This window comes from Schistocerca gregaria, chromosome 1 (assembly GCF_023897955.1).
Source record: "Schistocerca gregaria isolate iqSchGreg1 chromosome 1, iqSchGreg1.2, whole genome shotgun sequence".
Taxonomy (NCBI): Eukaryota; Metazoa; Arthropoda; class Insecta; order Orthoptera; family Acrididae; genus Schistocerca; species Schistocerca gregaria.
This window is the reverse complement of record NC_064920.1, coordinates 378,164,371-378,186,363: the sequence shown is the minus strand read 5'-3', so window position 1 is coordinate 378,186,363 and position 21,993 is coordinate 378,164,371. Positions and strand designations below refer to the sequence as shown.

The 21,993-nt window shown below is 40.6% G+C and overlaps 1 protein-coding gene across 3 annotated transcripts in view; it reads right to left on the bottom strand.

Annotated features, from left to right (window-relative positions):
* The window catches only part of LOC126348001 (interaptin-like), a 238,839-nt gene that overhangs the window by 22,595 nt on the left and 194,251 nt on the right, over positions 1 to 21,993 (bottom strand). For all 3 annotated transcript variants that reach the window (XM_050002320.1, XM_050002318.1, XM_050002319.1), the window contains 2 exons: positions 14,978 to 15,030; positions 4,801 to 4,885 (listed from right to left, as the gene is read on the bottom strand). In XM_050002320.1, the coding sequence (XP_049858277.1) occupies positions 4,801 to 4,885; positions 14,978 to 15,030 (138 nt within the window). The remainder of the gene's footprint in view (positions 1 to 4,800; positions 4,886 to 14,977; positions 15,031 to 21,993) is intronic.

The following is a 21,993-nucleotide window of genomic DNA, read 5'->3' as shown; positions in this document are numbered from 1 at the left end:
TTTAGACAAACAAACTCTTATGTTATTGTCTGACGTTGTTCATTATGTGCCATCTGTGTGCAAATACATGCTCCATAAGTCAACAGACTTTGAATACAAGAAGCTTTGAACAGTGATGCTATTAGCAATAATTTGTCTGAATTCTGACATCATCTTAGATTGCTAATGATTGAATCTACAATTTCCAAGGCAGTGATAAAATGAGTGGTTCATTCAGTTGCATTTCACAATAATTGCTGCTTTGATTTCCGGTTTGTCTCTCACTTTCTTTTTGATAACCAATTTCATAATATTTTGTTCCACAACAAAACATTTGGGGCCCCCAAACTAGCAATGGCATTGCAAGTTGTAATGGGACACCCTCCTCTAATTCTGCCTTTTTTTAGAGAAATAACCGATACCATGTATGTTGTCGATTCTTCTATAGGTGAACATTCTCAGTTGTTTCACTGAATGAACTTCATATAACTTTGTATATGATGTATTATGTTTTGGGTTAAAATATGCAAAAAGAAATCAATTTGTTATTACTCTGTACATACAGTTAAAATTATTATTCTTTTAGAAATATTAGAAATTACAAATTATGGCATATTTAAAATTCATATTATTAATTACACAATCTAACAGTAATTACTAAATTTATTTCTGAATTCATTTATAAAATAAAAATATATCTTGGTGATGATTCTCTTGTTTCCTCAAGAAAGTTTGTAAACTCTTTTGCTTTGTAAACTCTTTGGATTATTGTGCGTACAGCAGAATGTTGGGAGTATGGACATGCCTACCATGGAAGTAGACATTTTTCTGAGTTTGTCAACAACAATGAAATTATTAAATCAAACAATGGAAAATCCAGAGTGGAATGTAACAATACCAGAGAAGGAAAGTTGCCACTCACCATATAGCGGAGATGGCACAATAAAAAGATCCACACGATCATAGCTTTAGGCCATTAAGGCCTTTGTCAGCAGCAGACACACATACACACACGCACACACACACTAACACAAACAAAACTTGCACACACATCTGCAGTCTCAGAGAGCTGACACTACACTGCGAGCAGCAGCACCAGTGCATGATGGGAGTGGCGACTCGCAGGTGTAAGAAGGAGGATGGGCCTAGGAGGGGGAGGGATAGTATGGTGGGAGTGGTGTACAATGAAGTGTTGTTGTTTAGACAGAGGGCAGGAGATAGTGTGTGGAAAGGGGGGAGCAAGTAGCAGAAAGGAGATAAATAAAAATAAAAAAAAAAAATTAAAAGACTGGGGGTGGCAGTGAAATGATGGCTGTGTAGTGCTGGAATGGGAAGAGGGAGGGGCCTGGATGGGTGAGGACAGTGAGTAACGAAGGTTGCAGCCAGGAGGGTTACGGGAAAGTAGTACGTATTGCAGGGAAAGTTCCCACCTGCGCAATTCAGAAAAGCTGGTGTTGGTGGGAAGGATTCATATGGCACACGCGGTGAAGCAGTCACTGAGATGAGCGATATCATGTTTGGCAGCTTGTTCAGCAACAGGGTGGTCCACTTGTTTTTTGGCCACAGTTTGTTAGTGGCCGTTCATGCAGACACACAGCTTGTTGGTTGTCATGCCTACATAGAATACAGCACAGTGGTTGCAGTTTAGCTTGTAAATCATGTGACTGGTTTCACAAGTAGCCCTGCCTTTGATGGGGTAGGTGATGTTAGTGACTGGACTGGAGTAGGTGGTGGTAGGAGGATGTATGGGACAGACCTTACATCTAGGGCTATTATAGGGGTATGAGCCATGAGGTAAAGGATTAGGAGCAGGGGTTGTGTAAGGATGGACAAGTACACTCCTGGAAATGGAAAGAGAACACATTGACACCGGTGTGTCAGATCCGCCATACTTGCTCCAGACACTGCGAGAGGGCTGTACAAGCAATGATCACACGCACGGCACAGCGGACACACCAGGAACCGCGGTGTTGGCCGTTGAATGGCGCTAGCTGCGCAGCATTTGTGCACCGCTGCCGTCAGTGTCAGCCAGTTTACCATGGCATACGGAGCTCCATCGCAGTCTTTAACACTGGTAGCATGCCGCGACAGTGTGGACGTGAACCGTATGTGCAGTTGACGGACTTTGAGCGAGGGCGTATAGTGGGCATGCGGGAGGCCGGGTGGACGTACCGCCGAATTGCTCAACACGTGGGGCGTGAGGTCTCCACAGTACATCGATGTTGTCGCCAGTGGTCGGCGGAAGGTGCACGTGCCCGTCGACCTGGGACCGGACCGCAACGACGCACGGATGCACGCCAAGACCGTAGGATCCTACTCAGTGCCGTAGGGGACCGCAGCGCCACTTCCCAGCAAATTAGGGACACTGTTGCTCCTGGGGTATCGGCGAGGACCATTCGCAACCGTCTCCATGAAGCTAGGCTACGGTCCCGCACACCGTTAGGCTGTCTTCCGCTCACGTCCCAACATCGTGCAGCCCGCCTCCAGTGGTGTCGCGACAGGCGTGAATGGAGGGACGAATGGAGACATGTGGTCTTCAGTGATGAGAGTCGCTTCTGCCTTGGTGCCAATGATGGTCATATGCGTGTTTAGCGCCGTGCAGGTGAGCGCCACAATCAGGACTGCATACGACCAAGGCACATAGGGCCAACACCCGGCATCATGGTGTGGGGAGCGATCTCCTACACTGGCCGTACACTCTGGTGATCGTCGAGGGGACACTGAATAGTGCACGGTATAACCAAACCGTCATCGAACCCATCGTTCTACCATTCCTAGACCGGCAAGGGAACTTGCTGTTCCAACAGGACAATGCACGTCCGCATATATCCCGTGCCACCCAACATGCTCTAGAAGGTGTAAGTCAACTACCCTGGCCAGCAAGATCTCCGCATCTGTCCCCCATTGAGCATGTTTGGGACTGGATGAAGTGTCGTCTCACGAACGCTGGTCCAACTGAGGCGCCAGGTGGAAATGGCATGGCAAGCCGTTCCACAGGACTACATCCAGCATCTCTATGATCATCTCCATGTGAGAATAGCAGCCTGCATTGCTGCGAAAGGTGGATATACACTGTACTAGTGTCGACATTGTGCATGTTCTATTGCCTGTGTCTATTTGCCTGTGGTTCTGTCAGTGTGATCATGTGATGTATCTGACCCCAGGAATGTGTCAATAAAGTTTCCCCTTCCTGGGACGATGAATTCATGGTGTTCTTATTTCAATCTCCAGGAGTGTATATTGTGTAGGTTCAGTGTACAGAGGAATATCATGATACCATCTTAGGAGGAGTGGGAAGGATAGTGGGTAGGACATTTCTCATTTCAGGGCATGGTGAGAGGTAATCTAAACCTTGGCAGAGAATGTAATTCAGTTGCTCCAGTCCCGGATGGTACTGAGTTGCGAGGGGAATGCTCCTCTGTGGTCGGGCTGTGGGACTTTAGGAGGTGGTGGGAAACTGGAAAGATAAGGCAAGGGAGATTTGTTATTATACAAGGATGGGAGGATAATTACTGTCAGTGAAGGCTTCAATGAAGCCCTCTGTATATTTATAGAAGGACTGCCTGTCACTGCAGATGCAATGACCACGGGTGGCTAGGCTGTATGGAAGGGACTTCTTGGTATGGAATGGGTGGCAGCTGTCGAAGTGAAGGTACTGCTGGTGGTTAGTAGATTTGATATGGACAGAGGTACTGATGTAGCCACCTCTGAGGTGGACGTTGGAAGGACCAGGTGAAGCAAATGGGGGAGAAGCTGATGAGGTTCTGGAGGAATGTGAAGACACCTTATTCACATTCCTCCAGAACCTCAACAACTTCTCCCCCATTTGCTTCAAATGAAGAATTTATAGCCCGAGTTGACAACTATTTTCTGGGCCTGGAGGAAACTCATTTTCGAGATGAGATCAAGACACTAGAACATCATTGGATCAAGTGCATTAACCTACAAGGAGACTAAATTGAAAAATAAAAAAAGTTTCAGCGACCTATGTACTTTTTTTCTATTCCATTCCAAGAACTTTTCAAACCACCCTTGTAGCAATAAATCAAAAACTCTATTTACAAAATTTGTACATCCACAGCAAACACATGGTGATGATATTGGCTAACAGCAAGCTTACCAAGGTTTCTATCAAACTTTTCAAGCTGGCCTATCTGTTCCAGACAGTGGATGGTGTGGTTTGGGCTTCATATCATCACCCAATGCCTACATAACATCACATAACAGCCGTTAAGCTGACATCATCACTACACCAGTCTCTACACCCATCACAATATGACTGCTGACAAGACTACACCATCACCAGATCAATCATCACAGAATAATCACCCAGTTTCTCCTACTTTACATCCAGTTTACACAGGGCCTTGTGGGAAAGAGGGCACAAATACCCCTTCAATCCAGGAGCTCCACTCTATGAGCAGAGGGAAATTGAGGTGTGTGAGGGGTGTTGTGTGCTGATGCAATTAGTCAAAGACTATCACCAGAAGAATGGAGTATAGAGTAAGTCTGTTTCTGAACTCTTTTATTAATTTTTTGTGCTTGTTTTCCCTGTAAGTATGTAACATGTTATGTTTTAGTGAGTATTTTCTTTGTAGTGTCACATGTATTCAGTTGGCAATTTCATAAAATGTGTGTTTCTGATATCATTCGTGGTTTTCTGGGGTTTAACGTACCATCATTTGTATTTACAAAAATATTCGTACTATCAATATATGTGTTTCATTTTATTAGTATACACAGAAAACTACAGACACTCCACATAGGAACTCTTTGATGCATCACTTTTATATTTACAAAGATGTAAAGCAAACTGCTTACCTCACACATTTGTGAAACTACAGGTCTTTTGGTAGCACAATATTTAGATATATGATCCTTTAGGTGTGCAGCCAGATATTGCAATCTGAGAAGCAAAATTTTTAGAATTATTTTATAGAGCTGAAAAGTATGATAATTTGATTCAATGTTTAAATACAAGACTTCTCAATTTCATACAATGTTTTCCCAATGAGGATCTCTGGCAATTTAATCTAACTGTATTTATATTATGTGCACACATCAAGTAACTCTAGTTATCAAGAATAGTTACGTTCACTAAATAATAATAATAATAATAATAATAATAATAATAATAATAATAATAACACAGCCACACATCAATCAAGACGCATCCAACACATGGCTAAGAAAAGGCAATATATACAATGAGATGGAAGGATTCATGATTGCAATACAGGATCAAACAATAAACACTAGATATTACAGCAAGCATATTATTAAAGATCCCAATACCACAACAGATAAATGCAGACTTTGCAAACAACAGATAGAAGCAGTAGATGACATCACAAGTGGACATACAATACTAGCAAATGCAGAATACCCAAGAAGACATGACAATGTAGCAAAAATAATACATAAACAACTTGCCATACAACATAAACTAATAAAACAACATGTTCCCACATACAAGTATGCACCATAAAATATACTGGAGAATGATGAATACAAATTATACTGGAACAGAGCCATTATAACAGATAAAACAACACCACATAACAAACCTGACATCATACTCACCAATAAAAATAAGAAATTAACACAACTAATCAAAATATCCATACCCAATGCAACAAATATACAGAAGAAAACAGGAGAAAAAAATTGAAAAATACATCCAACTGGCTGAGGACATCAAGGACATGTGACATCAGGATAAAGTTGAGATTACACCAATTATACTATCAACTACAGGAGTCATACCACACAATATCCACCAGTACATCAACGCAATACAGCTACATCCAAACTTATATATACAACTACAGAAATCTGTAATTATTGATACATGTTCAATTACCCGAAAGTTCCTAAATGCAATGTAACATATACCATACAGTTAAAAGGAAGTCACACTTGATCAAGGTCCGCATCACTTTCCATTTTTAACCAGGCCTAAGGTCTGAGAAAGGAAAGAAGATAATAATAATAATAATAATAATAATAATAATAATAATAATAACCCCCGCAGAGGCCAGGGAAAAGAATAGGTCTCTGGTATGTTCTGCCAGTCATAAAAGGTGACGAAAAGAACAAACCACTAATAGGGCTAACCCCCCTTTTAGTGTGATTAGTTGGTTCAGGACAGAACTAAAGAAGCCTCGGACAAGATCTGTCATGGTCGGGGTCAACGCTTGAACCCTATGCTCGTCCACAATGGTAATGACACTACTAGCCACATGGAAAATGAATTAAATCTAAATAGAGGTGTTTTGCAGTATATGCTTCCTGCAACCACTCTAGAAGGAAAACAAAGACAGAGAATGAGATGGTCAGATGTAGTTAACCGACACCTCATGTTCTGTTATTATCGAGCAACAAACTTAGGAACCAATACAACTGGATACAGATCACATGTATATATAACATTTATTACCAGATACCCAGAATTAAAATTTTTACAGAACAACGACTAGCTAATCAGATCCGTGTAATAATAAAAAATAACAGGATACCCCAGTCAGAATTAGAAAACATCAAACAACAAGTGCAACAAATACTGGAACAAAATAACGTGCAACCAGAAGAAGAAGAAAATACAGTAATGGACTCAAACATCACAGAGCAAACAAACAAAGAACAACGTGCATCAATTAAACAATCAGAGGAAAACGAAATCTTAAGACAGCCACCAGAACAAGCACAAATAGAACACGAAGTGACACACATGTTAGATATAGAAGAAAAATTTCAGCTGACATATAAAGAATACAAAGACACAAATACAGACATTAGACCATTCTTGCATAGACCACCAAATAACCCACAAGTCGAAACAACAATAACAACTATCAACACAATCACACACAACAAAATAAATTAAAATACAACAATGGATGAGTTACTACTACTAGTGTATATACTACACTAAATATACACATTAGGCAGAGATCAGAACCAACCAACACACAGAAGAAGCCCACAAAACCAGCATGGCAACACAGGCTACAGACCAGAATAGAAAAACTGAGAAAAGACATTGGACAGGTAACACAATTTATAAGAAATGAAAGTCAGACAAAAAAAGGAAAAAGGTTAGGTAAAATCTCACAACAAGAAGCAATATAGCAATTAGATGAAAAGAAGCAGAAATTACAAGCATTGGCCAAATGACTTAGAAGATACAAAAAAGTAAAAATAGAAGGAAACAAAACCAAACTTTCAACACAAACCAAAAGAAATTTTACCAGACAATAGATAATACACACATTAAAATAGACAATCCACCAAAAATAATAGACATGGAACACTTCTGGAGCAACATATGGTCAAACCTGGTACAGCTTAACAGACATGCATGGTGGATACAAGCAGAAACAGACGCATACGAGATGATACCACGAATACCTGAAGTGATAATTTTGCAACATGAAGTCACCCAAGCAATTAATTCTACTCACAATTGGAAAGCCTCTGGAAAAGATAAAATACCACATTTTTGGCTAAAGAAGTTCACCTCAACACAAAGTGTCTGCAAGATGGGTGCCATGGCAGCCGAAATGAGAGAATGACATGTTGATGCTTGTGAAGAACTTCTTCGGCACTTTGAACAAGAAGGTGATGGCTTCCTTGCAAGAATCGTTACTGGGGATGAAACCTGGGTTTACTTCCACCAACCATAAATGAAGAGAAAAAGCAAGGAATGGTGCCATTCCTCATCACTAAAACCAAAGAAGTTTTGAACAGAACCATCAGCAGGGAAGGTTAAGCTGACTCTCTTTTGGGACCAAAAAGTCGTCATTTTGGAGCATTACATGCCTAGAGGGACCACTGTCACCAGTGCATCATACACGGATCTCCTAAAAAATCATCTGCAGCCTGCAATCAAATCAAAGCAATGTGGATTGCTGTCAGTAGGTGTCCTTTTGCAACCTGACAAAGCAAGGCCCCACACTGCCAGTACAACAGTTGCAACAATCGCAGACCTGGATTTTGAGTGTCTTCCTCATCCACCATACTCACCAGACCTTGCCCCAATTGATTTCCATATGTTTGGACCACTCAAAGAGACAATGGGAAGAAAGAAGTTCCGTTCTGATGAAGAGGTACACCACCCAGTGCATGAGCGTTTGCGCGGACTACCAATAGAATTTTATCTGAAGGAATTTATGCACTTTGTAAGCGCTAGAGGACTTGCATTGAGCATGGGGGAGATTATGTTGAAAAGTGATACAGCTTTGTATCACTTCATCACAATACATAATATTTTTAAAAAAAATTGGCGGTTTTCATTTGACTCACCCTCGTATGAACATAGTGTCTCCATGACAACATGCCATAAGAAATGTGAAACTAATGTAGACCAAAACATGACAATCTCAGCTGTTCAGAAATAACTTCATTGCTCAGTTTCCACATTAGATGCTTTTATTTTGACATTATTAAAACTGATTGTAAATTGTGAAGGATTGAAAACATAATTGGATGGATAAAAAATCTACTCACAAGTGGCAGCAGGAGAAAACACAGTGGCTTCTTCTTCTTCTTGCAGAAGGGTTGAAGGAAAAGGACTAGTAAGGTTTAGGAATATGGAAGAGTTATGGAATAGTCACCAAGAATGCTGTGCCAGAGGATACTTACTGGAGGAGATAAGAAGGAATGACTTATTGTTGGAGACTGCTTTGGATGAAATTTAAAAGCTGAGAGCTCAAAGGTGAAAAGCAGGGTAATAAGCAAGACAGAGATTTCTGACAAAACTTCATGCAAGAGCTAATAAAATATATAGATATAGAAAACTAAAAGGGAGTGAAGAAATGGACTAGTTGATGAAAGGAAAGATTGAAATTGAAGAAATTAATGTAAATTCAGGCAAGTTGTAAGATAAGAACCAAGGACATGTTGTAACTCCAGTTCCTACCTGTAGAGTTCTGAGAACTGCTGTCAGGGGGGAGGGGGGGGGGGGGGGAATACAGATGGCACATGTGTTAAAACCGGCATTGAGGTCATGACTGAAATATTGTAGGGGATGCTCTGCAAAAGGATATTGTGTGTTGCCAGTTTATCCTCACTGTCTATGATCATTCAGTGTAGAGGGCCAAACTGTGTGTACTTAACAGCTGGTACATGACACATGTCAGTTCACAGGTGAGTCTCCCTTTATTAATATAGGCAGTTACAGGGCTTGTATTGGTGCTGGTAGCAGGGTGCTCAAGGCATATTTACTGTTGGGGCACACACAAGGGTAGGAGCAGTAAAGTAAGAAAGTGAAAGCAGAAGGAGCATCGTGTAAGACCAAAATTGTGGGAGGAGTGCAATGAAAAGCTGTTCTATGAGTGGTGGAAAAAATGTCAGACAGAGTGGATCTCATTTCAAGGCGTGATTTTAGGAAGTCATGGCCTTGTTGTTCCTAATTAATACATTCATGGCCAGGATAATAATGAGTGACAAGAGTTGTACTCCTAAGTTGTTTTTTGGAGGGATCAGCAGTACCAGAATGGGATGCTATGGGCCACTAAATCTGTTAATTTGTAACTAGTCTGTGGTGGGAGGATTATCCAGTGAAGGCTGAGGTGAGAATTGTGGTATATTATTGTAAAGAGTGTGCATCTGAACAAGTATGTTTGTCACAAATGCCAAGGTTGTATGGGAGGGAACATTTGGCATGGAAAGGATGGCAACTGTCAAAATGTAAGTAGTGTCATTAGTTCATTGGTTTAATGTGAACAGAAGTGTGCAGATGATCCCCAGTAGGATGATATCAACATCGCAGAAGGTGGCATGTGTTTTGGAATAGGACTTTGTCAAATTTAATTGGGAGAATGTATTTAGATATTCCAAAACTTTTATCAGGTCAGCCTCACCTTGATTCCATATGGTAAAGAAGTCATCAATGTTTCTAAACTAAACCAGGAAGACTTATGGAAGACTTATGAAGACTTATGGAATGCAGCAAAGCCTCCTCCAAGAAACCCATGAAAAGGCTGGGATAAGATGGAGCCCTCCTGGCTCCCATGGCAGTGCCCATGATTTGTATGTATGTCTGCCCCTCAAAGGTAAAGCTGTTAAATGTGAGCAGCAAGGATGTTATAGATCTGGAATCAGTTGGGCACTGATTGAGGTAATGTACAGCAACAGACAGATGATGTACATGGGGGTTGTTGATATTGTAGTAAATGACATCAACTGTGACAAGCAAGGTGTGTGATGGATGTGGGACAGGCACAGATTTCAGATGATTTAGGAAATGGTTGATGTCTTTAATGTAGGAGGGAAGGTTGCAGGTTTGATAAACTAAAGCAGACATACACTACATGATCAAAAGTATCCAGACACCTCCATGAAAATGACTTATAAGTTTGTGGAACCCTCCATTGGTAACGTGGAATTCAATGTGGTGTTGGCTCACCCTTAGCCTTGATGATAGCTGCCACTCTCACAGGCATATGTTCAGTCAGGTGCTGGAAGTTTTCTTGGGGAATGGCAGCCCATTCTTTGTGGAGTGCTGCACTGAGGAGAGGTGTCAATGTCAATCAGTGAGGCCTGGCACAGAGTCAGCACGCCAAAACATCCCAAAGGTGTTTTACAGGATTCAGGTCTGGACTCTGTGGAGGTCAGTCCATTACAGGGATGTTATTGTCTTATAACCACTCTGCCACAGGTCACACACTATGAACATCCCCGTTCTTCAACAGTGGGAACCAAGAAGTTGCTTAAAACATCAATGTAGGCCTGTGCTGTGGTTGTGCCATGCAAAACAACAAGGGGTGCAAGCCCCCTCCATGAAAAATATGACCACATCATAACACTGCCACCTCCAACTTTTACTGTTGGCAATTGACATTCACCGGGCATTTGCCATACCCACACCCTGCCTTCGGATCGCCATATTATGTACTGTGACTCATCACTCCACACAATGTTTTTCCACTGTTTAATTGTCCAATTTTTATGCTCCTTACACCAAGTGAGGCCTCATTTGACATTTACTGGCATGATATGTGGTTTATGAGCAGCTGCTCAACCATGAAATCCAAGTTTTCTCACCTCCTGCCTAACTGTCACAGTACTTGCAGTAGATTCTGATGCAGTTTGGAATTCTTGTGTGATGGCCTGGATAGATGTCTGCTTATTACACATTGTGACCCTTTTCAACTGTCAACAGTCTGTGTTAGTAAGCTTTTGTGCTGTACATGTTGCTTCACATTTCCACTTCACTATCACATCAGAAACAGTGGACCTAGGGATGTTTAGGGGTATGGAAATCTCGAGTGCTGATATATTACACAAGTGATACCCAATCACCTGTTCACATTCGAAGTCTGTGAGTTCCACGGGGTGCCCCATTCTCCTCTCTCTCAGTGTATAATGACTACTGAGGTCACTGATGTGAAGTACCACAATGCACCTAATATGAAACATGTAAGTTTATGGGAGTGTCTGGTTACTTTTGATCACATAGTCTACTTTCAGTGGGTACGTTGAAGCTGGAAACTAAAGATTGGCCAGAGTTATTGGGTTTGTGGGTCTTAGAAAGAGGAAGGTAAAAAAGGTGGGAGTGCATGATTTGGGTGGGATAAGAAGTTTTATGGGTTGAGGTGGTAGTTCTTGTGAGGGGCCTGAGGTTTTAAGGAGTGGCTGTAGGTCAGTTTGTATACAGGGATGGGATCTTGATGCTGTATCCAGAAGTGATGCTTGCATAGACCCTCACTTATCTGTCAAGTGCCAAAGTGGAGTCATCAGTTTTTAGGGAATGGCGAGCTTGGAGTTGTGCAGAGGACCAGTTAGGGTCATGTTGTAGGGACCTGAAAAAGGACTGCGAAGCAATATAAAAAGAATGGTGCATGAAGCTTACAATGACAATCACTGTAGTACATTAGTGAATATATTGCAAAGAACCCAAGTAAATACTGGTTCTATGTAAAACCAATAAGTGCTTAGAAGGCTGCTAATCTGTCACTCATCAACCCATCTGGTGCATTAATAGAAGCTGGCAAAAGGAAAGGTGAAGTTACAAATTTAAGATTTTAAAAAGTCATTCACTCAGGAGGATTGTACAGAAATACCATTGCTTGTCTTTCACATATATGCAGAGATAGCCACCCCTACTGTTGTGAAGCAACTGGAAGAGTTGAAAACAAATAAGCTGCCAGGTCTGGATGAAATCGCAATTTGGTTTTGCTTAGGCATTGTTCGCTTACTTAACTTAATTTTTGGTGAATTGTCCAGAGAATAGTCCCAAGCAGCAGGAAAAAAGTAGAGGTGACTGCTGTATGTAAGAAGTGTAAACGAATGGAATCACAAAATTACAGACCAATATTCTCATTGTGAGTTTTCTTCAGAAATCTGGTGCATAGTCTAAGTCAGAATGTAATAAATTTCCTTGAGATAGAAAAGTCACCATTGTCCACAAATAAACAAGGGTTTAAAAAGTGTTGATGGCTCTTTTCTTGTATTATATCCTGCAAACTGTGAATGAAAGTCAAGAGGCAGATTATGTATTCTCAGGTTACCAGAAAGATTTTGACACAGTAGATTAGATTAGATTAGATTAGATTAATACTTGTTCCATAGATCATGAATACGACACTTCGTAATGATGTGGAATTTGTCAGGTTAATGAAAGATGCTTGTACAAGATATTACATTACACAAAATATTGCATGACACTAATGCTTAAGTTAGGTTTTTTCCCTCCCTTAATTTATATCTAAAAATTCAGCCAATAAGTAGAAGGAGTTGTCATCTAGAAATTCTTTTAGTTTATTTTTAAATGTTGGTTGACTATCTGTCAGGCTTTTGATGCTGTTTGGTAGGTGACCAAAGACTCATTTACAGATATTTTCCTCATATTACGAGTATACAAAGACAAAGCAGAAGTCAACGTATAAGCAGATTTACCAAAGTCTTTATTAGCAAGTTTGGCCATATGGTAGGTGCGAAATGCAATAATTTCTCTGTCAACAAAACTTTAGAGTCCACCAACATTTGGTACTCCAGAACCTCCACGGACAATGGCTACAGTAAACCATCCGTTACATGACCAAATGAATCATTAATATCTAAACTAAAATTAACTCGGCACACACAGAAAACGGAAGGTCCATCCAGCAAGGCTTGAGCAGTGACAGACTTGACTGGTATACGATTCTTCTTGTCTCCAGATGTTGTAGCAAACTCAATGTTCTCAATAGTTTTGTACACTGTCTGTTTAGAACGGCGACAGTATCTTCTGTACGGCATCTTGACAGCGTTCAATGCAGTTGCCTGTGCAGCAGCAGCAGCGCGACTGAGCCGCTACGCGGTGCTCGCTCGCTTATATAGAAGATATTAATGATTATTTTGGTCATGGTAACAGATGATTCACTGTAGCCATTGTTCGTGGTGGGTCTGGAGTACCAAATGTTCCTGGACTCGAAAGTTTCGTTGACAGAGACATTATTGCTTTTCGCACCTACCATATGGCCGAACTTGCTAATAAAGACTTTGGTAAATCTGCTTATATGTCCACTTCTGCTTTGTCTTTGTATACACATAATAGGAGGAAAATATCTGTAAATGAGTCTGTATTCATTTGGGTAAAAGGTAAAGGTGTATGTGAATATGTAAAGTTTGTTGGTGATTGTACTGTATATTTTCATAAATAAATATTTTATTTCCAAACTGATCTGTAGCGTAGCTGAGAACTGGACAAGGGTACATCTAGAACCGGGGGCTCAAGGATGCAACAGCATGTTATGCCTACAAGGCGGCTGACGCAACCCACTGAGCAGCTTACGCAATCTTGGCAGCGCGCCAGCGGCAGACTTAGCACACAGCACTATTGTCTATTACTGAGGATCTGAGCATAGGGAATAGCTTCTCAAATGTGTGACTCAAAGACTTTTTGATTAGTAAAACAGTATAATAGGACTGCTCTCATTCTCTAAATACATAAATGATATGATGGAAAGGATGAGTGCCAATCTGTGACTGTTTTCCGATGATACTGTTAAGTGACTGCAGGAGGATACAAGGTGTCTTAGACATTGTATCTATTTGGTGTGATGAATGTCAAGTCACTCTAAATATAGAAAGATGTACTCATATCAATTACATATGTAAACTGACACTGCCAAGTGGCATGGTCATGTGTGTGTGAGTTGTGTTTGTTTGAGACTGTCTAATTTTAGATTCCTGTACATGATGTAATAAGAAAGCATTGTGAGTTAATGTGTATTTCTGGGTTTAGTAGCATCACTAGTTATAAACACTGGCAGTTCATCTTTGTAAGTAATTACTTTATAAGACAATTTATATTCATTTTCAGGAGTAAGCCTGGATACATTTTTCACAGCAGATTTTGCCCCAGTGGTTATTAGACTGTGATCTTGCCACTACAATCATTAACATAATTTTTATGCATTATATGACATACTTCATTAATTTATTGAGTTTTTCATAATTTACAGTAATTGTGAATATGACACTTTTACTTATAGATAAAACTCCCAATGTGGATGTATCAACTGATTGCATAACCTTCTCTAAATTCCTAGATTGCCATCTTTTTAGTTACAAAAATTTTATCAGTACTTGTTAGTCCATTTTGACTTTCAAAATTTAACCTAGACTTTTTTAAAATGATTGTGGAGTTTCTGCAACAAACAACTATTCATATACCAGCTTTGAAGTAATCAAATGTGACTCAAGGTTAGCGATCTGTGGCCAGTCTCAGTCAAGCTAACAAGCATGTAACGTCTTTGAGGATAATAAAATGTGTGAAAAATGAAACCAAAATTGTGGTATTATGTGCATTTTTGAACAAAGATAAACAAATACTGTATGAGGTTCTCAGTTTCAAGACAATGGAAAGGATAAAAACTACAGAAAATGAGGTTGGTGGCTTACATGATATTACAGACTTTTCTGTTATACTAAAGAGTTACACAGAAACATGAAAAGTCAAATTATTGTATTAAAACTACATGTCATTCAGAAGGTAATAGTTAGAAATTACCTTGTCTTATCGACGATGTTATGTAGGTTATCTCCTTCACTCTGAACATCTACCTAAATACATTAAAAAAATAGTAAGATCAATTTCACATGTAGTCAGTTTAAACTAACCTTCAAAATAAGTTATGAATAAATTAGGTCATATTTGTGTAATTTATGAAGTAGCCTATTTAGTAAGTATAGATTTAATGTACAAAAGTTGCTACATATGAGTATTTGAAAATAATCAGTTTTTAAAAATGTAATTTTATTGGGTAGGTAAAAAAATCTAATCATCAAAGAGAGGCAGGAGAAAACACACAAAATTTATTACAGTTTGCAAGCTTTTGGCTCCTTCTTCTGGCAGTAGGGTCGAAGAAGAGTGAAGAAAAAGGGCTGGTGAGGTTTAGTAAAAGGGCTAGAGTTTGGAAAAGACACCCAGAACCCCAGGTCAGGGGGAAATTACTGGACAGGATGAGAAGGAAGGATTGATTGCTGGAGACTGCACCAGATAAGATTTGAAGACCTGAAGGTGTAAAGGTGGAAGACCGGGTAATATGTAAGACGTGTATTATTGCTGTAACATTGAACAAGAGTTAATAAGAGCAAAATACTAACTGCATTTTATGTTATAGTGGTGGGAGGGGTGGGTGGGGGAGAGGGGATGGTAAAAGACAGACAGGTCAGAAAATGAAAGATGTAGAAAAACTAGTATGGAGTGAAGAAAGGAATAGTTACTATGAAGAAATGCTGAGACCGATGAAATTAATATAAATTAAGGCCAAATGGGTGGTGAGAACCATGTATATGTTGTACCAGTTGCTTGCATCCACAGTGCTCTTTAGAATTGGTGTTGGGGGGGAGAATCCCAGATGGCGCATGTGGTGAAACAGGCACAGAGCTCATGACTGTCATGTTGTAGAGCATGCTCTGCACCCGGATATTGTGTTCCCTCACTATACATGTATGAGCTGATTATCTTTGTACACAGTAACCCTGATTTATTTGTAGCAAATCATTTTCAACATGATTACAACACCAGAAATCAAAATAATTTTATGCTGCCCACCCACCATTTAAAACTTTATGCTCAAACTCCACGTTATATGGGTATGAAAATTTATAACAAAGTGAAAGGAAGATAACTGCTCAGCATAAATTTAGAAACACAGAAAAAATCCTTGTATGAGAAACTAGTCCAGAAATGTTACTATTCAGTAGAAGAATTCATAAATGACAACCTGAAAATTTAAGCAGGAGAGAGCAAGTACTTAGGAGTGTTATTCTTAAAAGTTTTGAAACAAATACTAACAAAGAGATAGAGGGGCTGGCCAGTACTTACCTCAGCTCAGTACAGCCGATAGATACACAAAAAAACAACCGAAAATTTATGTTCCTAGCTTTCGGAATAAATGTTCCTTCATTAGGGAGGAGAGAGGGGAAAGAAAGGGAAGAAGGGAAAGTGGATTTAGTTACTCACAACCCAGGGAAAGGAAAACAGGGAGGGTAGCAAGGATGGAGGCATGGTTGTCAGAGGGAAATCTTAAAAGTTTGTTACTTTTGAAGAAAAATTATTAATTGCTTAATTAATTATTCAGTACTGTATATTTTATTACTGGTATTATAAGGAAAATTGTAAACAAGTTTTTGTGTTATGATGAGTATCCTGTACTTTTAAGTCAATGGCTTGAAATTGTATGTTATGAGACAATAAACTTCTATTCTGTTCTATTCTATTGCCAGTTTACATCCTCTTCCTATGCCCATACATTCTGTCTGATAAGTTGGTGAAAGTAATGCCAAAGTAAAAGACTAAACAGTGTTTACATGTCTGGTATACAACATGTGTTATTTCATGCGTTGGTCTCCCTATAGTAGTCTATGTTTGCTAGTTAATGGGCTGGTATAGGTGATGGTAGGAGGGTGCATAGGGTAAGTTTTGCACTGGAGATGGTCACAGGGGTAGGAGCTGTAGGGAAGGGAGATGGGCGTAGAAGGAGCATAGGGTCTGACAAGGATATCACGGAAGTTGAGAGGGTGAAGAAAAGCTATTCTAGGTGTGATGGGTAAGATGGACCTCATTGTAGAGGTCATCTTAGGAAGTCATAGCCTTGTTGAAGGGTAGCTGATTAACACATTCAAGACCAAGGTAACACTGAGCAACAACTGCTGTGCTCCTACGTAGTCTTCCTTTCCATGTCTAACATTCCTTCCCATCAAGCCTTGGCATTTGTAGCAAACTCTTTGCTCAGATGAAGACTCTTTACAGCAATACACCACCATTGTCACCTCAGCCTTCACTGGAGGAAAATTACCCCACCACCACAGTTCAAAAGCAGATTTTACAGGCCATCACATCCAATACTGGTACTGTTGATCCCTCCAAAAAACAACTTGGCACTACAACATGTTCGTGGTTCTCCCCACCCACCTGGCTTAATTTACATTAATTTCTTTGATCTCAGCATTTCTTCACAGTAACTATTCCTCTTTTAGTTTTCTACATCTTTCAGTTTCTGACCTGTCAATTTTTTGCTGTCTCCCTCCCACCTCTATCACAAACAATGCACTTAGCATTTCACTCTTATTAATTCATGTGTGGGGACATAGAGGCACTGGCTCTACCCCATCAATAATATCGCTGCTCTACTGCAGCAAGAACAACTGTTTCTTTGCCAGATCAGTTCTCTGTAGTACACACTCTATGCTAAATGCATTGTATATACGCTGCAAGAATAGCAGTATTCATAGAAAGTGATAGGAGTGCAACTGATTATTTATCTTCATAATTACCATTCCTGCTCCCCACTATCTACAGTGGTGACCGTGACATGATTTGAACACACAACCTTCTGATGGGTGGAGGCCACACCTCTGACTGATATCTTCACTGACATCATCACCCGAGCTTTCATCACACTATGGATTGTATTCTTCAGCTGCCCAGAGTCCCTGATAATTGAACAGGCCTGGCAATTCAAGTTGGCCCTGTTCCCTGAGCTTTGCCACTTCTGTGGATGCCCCTCGTTCCACATGATGGTCTACCATTGTCAATCTAATACACTTGTGGAATGGTTGCACCCCACCGTCAAGACAACACTTGCATGCTACAACCAGGAGTGGACAGAGGCCCTGCCCTGGGTGATGCTGATATACAAGCTGCCTACAAAGAAGATCTGGATGCCTTGCTGGCAGAGGTGCTCTACGGGGAACCGGTCACCCTCCCAGCAGAGTTCGTATCAGAAACCACTGATCCCGTAGATGTCAACCTGCCAGACCTAGTAAAACACGTCAGGGACCACACCCATCACATCTGCATCCCACTGCCATTCCACCATGCCAAAACAGACCGTTTTTGTGCACAAGGACCTCCAAACGTCATGGTCCAAACGTCATGCTCCAAACGTCACGCTCCAAACGTCATGCTCAAAACTGACACTTTCAAACTTGCCCTCCACTGTGCATACAGTGGCCTGTACAAGGTGTTGAAATAAGGGCAAACACTTCTGATATCATGCAAGCTCGAAAAATGACAAGAGTGTCACAGAACTGCCTAAAACCAGCATGGATTTTAGCAGACACACCTGGTGTTTCTCCTTCACTGCCTCCAGCTCCATGCCACTGAAGCCAATTTGCAGTCAGCCTAGACCTGCAAGACTACCTCCCAGAAGACATTTATGTAACACTGCAGGACTCATTACTCATGGTTAGGGCCAAATTCAACAACAGACAGTCGGGCTACAGCATGGCCTCGAGGTCCATGCCCCTTCTGCTACAATAGCCACAGCAGGTCTGAAACCCACTCTTTCTTCAGATGGCTACCTGCTCATGTTGGTCCTGGAGCACTTCATAATGATGGCTGATACCCCAGACACTGCTGCCAGCGGACCAACAGCCTCACCAGATGATGCACCACCGGCCACCAATACAACAACAGACACCACCTCATCGGCACTGTCACTGACGTCATGCGCTGGCTGCCCTTTACATCCACCCAGGCACCTGGCTGACTACAATATGTCAGCCCTCACCGTTGTCAGCAGGACAAAGGATCACAATGTACACCAGTCACCATGCTCTGCATTTGTTGAGGATAGGGGCTCTGGGGGACATAGAACCACTGCCTCTACCCCTCAATATTGCTGCCCCACTGCAGCAAGAACAACTGCATCTTTTCCAGATCAGTTCTCTGAAGTATGTGCTCTATGCTGAATGCATTGTGTATATGCTGCTAGAATAAAAGTATTCATAATCAGTGACGCGAGTGCAAGTGATTATGTATTGTCGTAATTACCATGCCTGCTCCCCACTATCTACACATGCATAGAGCTTTATCACTAATCTCTGTCTTGCATATTGCCCTGTCTTCAACCTTTAAGCTTTCAGGTTTTCAAATCTAATCCAGTGCAGTCCCCAACAATCCATATTTCCCTTTCATCCTGTCCAGTAAGTGTCCCCTGACCTGGGGTTCTAGGCAACTTTTCTGAACTCTACCCCTTTTCCTAAAACCTGCCAGTCCTTTTCCATTACTGTTCTCCCTTCCCTTCAACCCTTCTGCCAGAAGAAGGATCCACTGGGTCCAAAAGCTTGCAAACTGTGGTACATTTGTATGTGTGTTCTCCTGCTGCCACTTGATGATTAGATATTTTATCTATCCAATTACATTATACATATGTGTCTTCTTATTTTCAAACATTTCTGTCCCTTACTATTGGGTAGAAATAATATACTGTTATCTCATTATAAAAGGTTACAGAGCTATGAAGCTACTTTTTCATTGCTGTCTCCTAATTGCTGAGCTTGAGTGGATCTTTTCTTTGAATAAATGTGCAGAACGGCAACCATAGACTTTTCTTCAATAGCATACTCTACGTACAGCTGCATCATAGGGATACCACTGGTGAGATCAGGCTGGCCTGTCATGGCTTTTGGAGAGAGGCAGCAGCCTTTTAGATAGACGTAAGGGCAACAGTTGGATGAGTGACTTATCTGACCGTAGTATATCAGCAACATGCCCTTGCTATGTTGGCACAGCAACACAGTGGAAAGCAAAGGGAAACTACAGCCACTATGTTGCCTGAGGACACGTAGCTCTACTGTGTACTTTAATAATTAATTTTTTGAGGGTGTAATAAATCCGTATTCAGTTCTCCAAGTGGTGAATACTCAGGAGGACTCCGTCATTGAACAAAAAATCTGGAATTCTGCTGGTCAGAGAGTGCAATTTTAGATTTCTTACCTTTGTAAATATGTTAGAGAACTTTAAAAGAGAAATGGATAGGTTAAATTTAGGTATACTGGGAGAAAATGATATATGGTGGCAGAAAGAACAACAAAAATCAAATAGCGATAGCTGAATAAGTCATGTGCACCACAGAAAGTGTAGATGCTGGGTGCTTTACAGAATCACTTCGAGATATAGATGGTATGAGGAATGATCAAACAATCACCTAGTACATGTGGGACAGAGGAGCTGTGTCATGACAAGAAATCAGAGTCATCAATACAATATTAATAACTATGCAGTCAATAAGGGCATTATCATTGGAGATGGGGGTTGTAGAAAACAACTGATGAAACATACAGAAAGTTGGGATCTGAAATGGAAAAACTTGCTTCAAAGGTGGGGAGCTCAAACCTAAAGTCAGTAATGTGGAACAGAAACTGATGGAATGCATAAATAAATTGCTGGGTGATATGAATGTCAGGATGGTGACTGCAGGTCACTGGCAAACTTCTTTGAAACAGATGATGATGTTAGCCATTGAGATGATTGCTAATGCCATGGGATAATATCATGATGACATTAGGAATTGCAAAAGTAGCATCAGAACAGAAATCCTCCCTCATCCTCACTACAAGAGGGTCTGTGTCATATTGTGTTCAGAGAGATCTGCCTTTCTTTTTTAACCTTCCTCACTCAATCTCCTGGGAAGAAACTATTAATTCAGAAAAATAAATTAGTGTTATCTCTATTACCTTTATGTGTCATAAATTTTGTATCCTGTGAATTTAAGTCCAGGCCAGCAATTCTGTCTCATATATAGTTCAGATGGAATTACGGCTGAATGGAAAGAACAGATTGCTACTCACCACAAAGAGGGGGTGTTGAGTTGCCAAGAGGCATAATGAGAAAGAATGCTAGAAATATTCATCTTTCAAATTAAGTCCTTCATCAGAAGCAGAAAACTCAGTTACATTTGCACAAACAGAACTCACACACTCATGACCACTGTCTCTGGGTGCTAAAGCCAGATTGTGACTTTTTCTGAGGAGAGAAGCAGTCTGGGCTGGGTAGTAGGGTTACTGAAGAGGCATGGGGAGAAAAGGGGAATTAATATCAAGATAGCAGCTGTGTTGCTTGTTGAAGTGTGTAGGAATGTCGTGATGACAGCACTACCAACATACACCTTCTATCCTAGTGGTGCACCTTCATAGACTTTTCCCTTTCTCTACTTCTGTTCTCTCTCCTTTCCTCTTCCCCTGCTCCCTTTCCTGCATAACCATTGAATGCTACACCTTGCAGCTCTTTCCCAATCCCCACTATGTCCTTGTACATTTCCACAGACAATATTAGCATAAGATACTTTAGAAGCAAATCAGGGACCTAAATTTTGTTAGGCCTACCACCTTTCAAGAGGGGCCAATGACTGGATTATAATCATCACACACTGCATATCATCACTGCAGAGTGCCTACATCCTGCCAACTTTCAGGGGCATAACCAGTCTTAAGTGGCATCTAATGTGATTCTATCACCCCCAGATGTTTGTCGTAAGTTCTTGGAAACAATGTTTCATGAGGAATGGTAAATTCTTTATGAAGTGGTAGCATAGAATAATTTGAATAAGACATATAACACATGTTCAATTTTTACTGGTTACAAACTGAAAACAAATACTTACAGAAAATATTAAGCAAAGGTAAATGATTAAGTTGAAAGTTTATTTTCATAAATTAGACCTCCAATTGCGGTGCACTTTTGAATTCTGTCTGCAGGAGGATGGTTGTCTGTGTAGGCTTTTATGTGGAAGATCC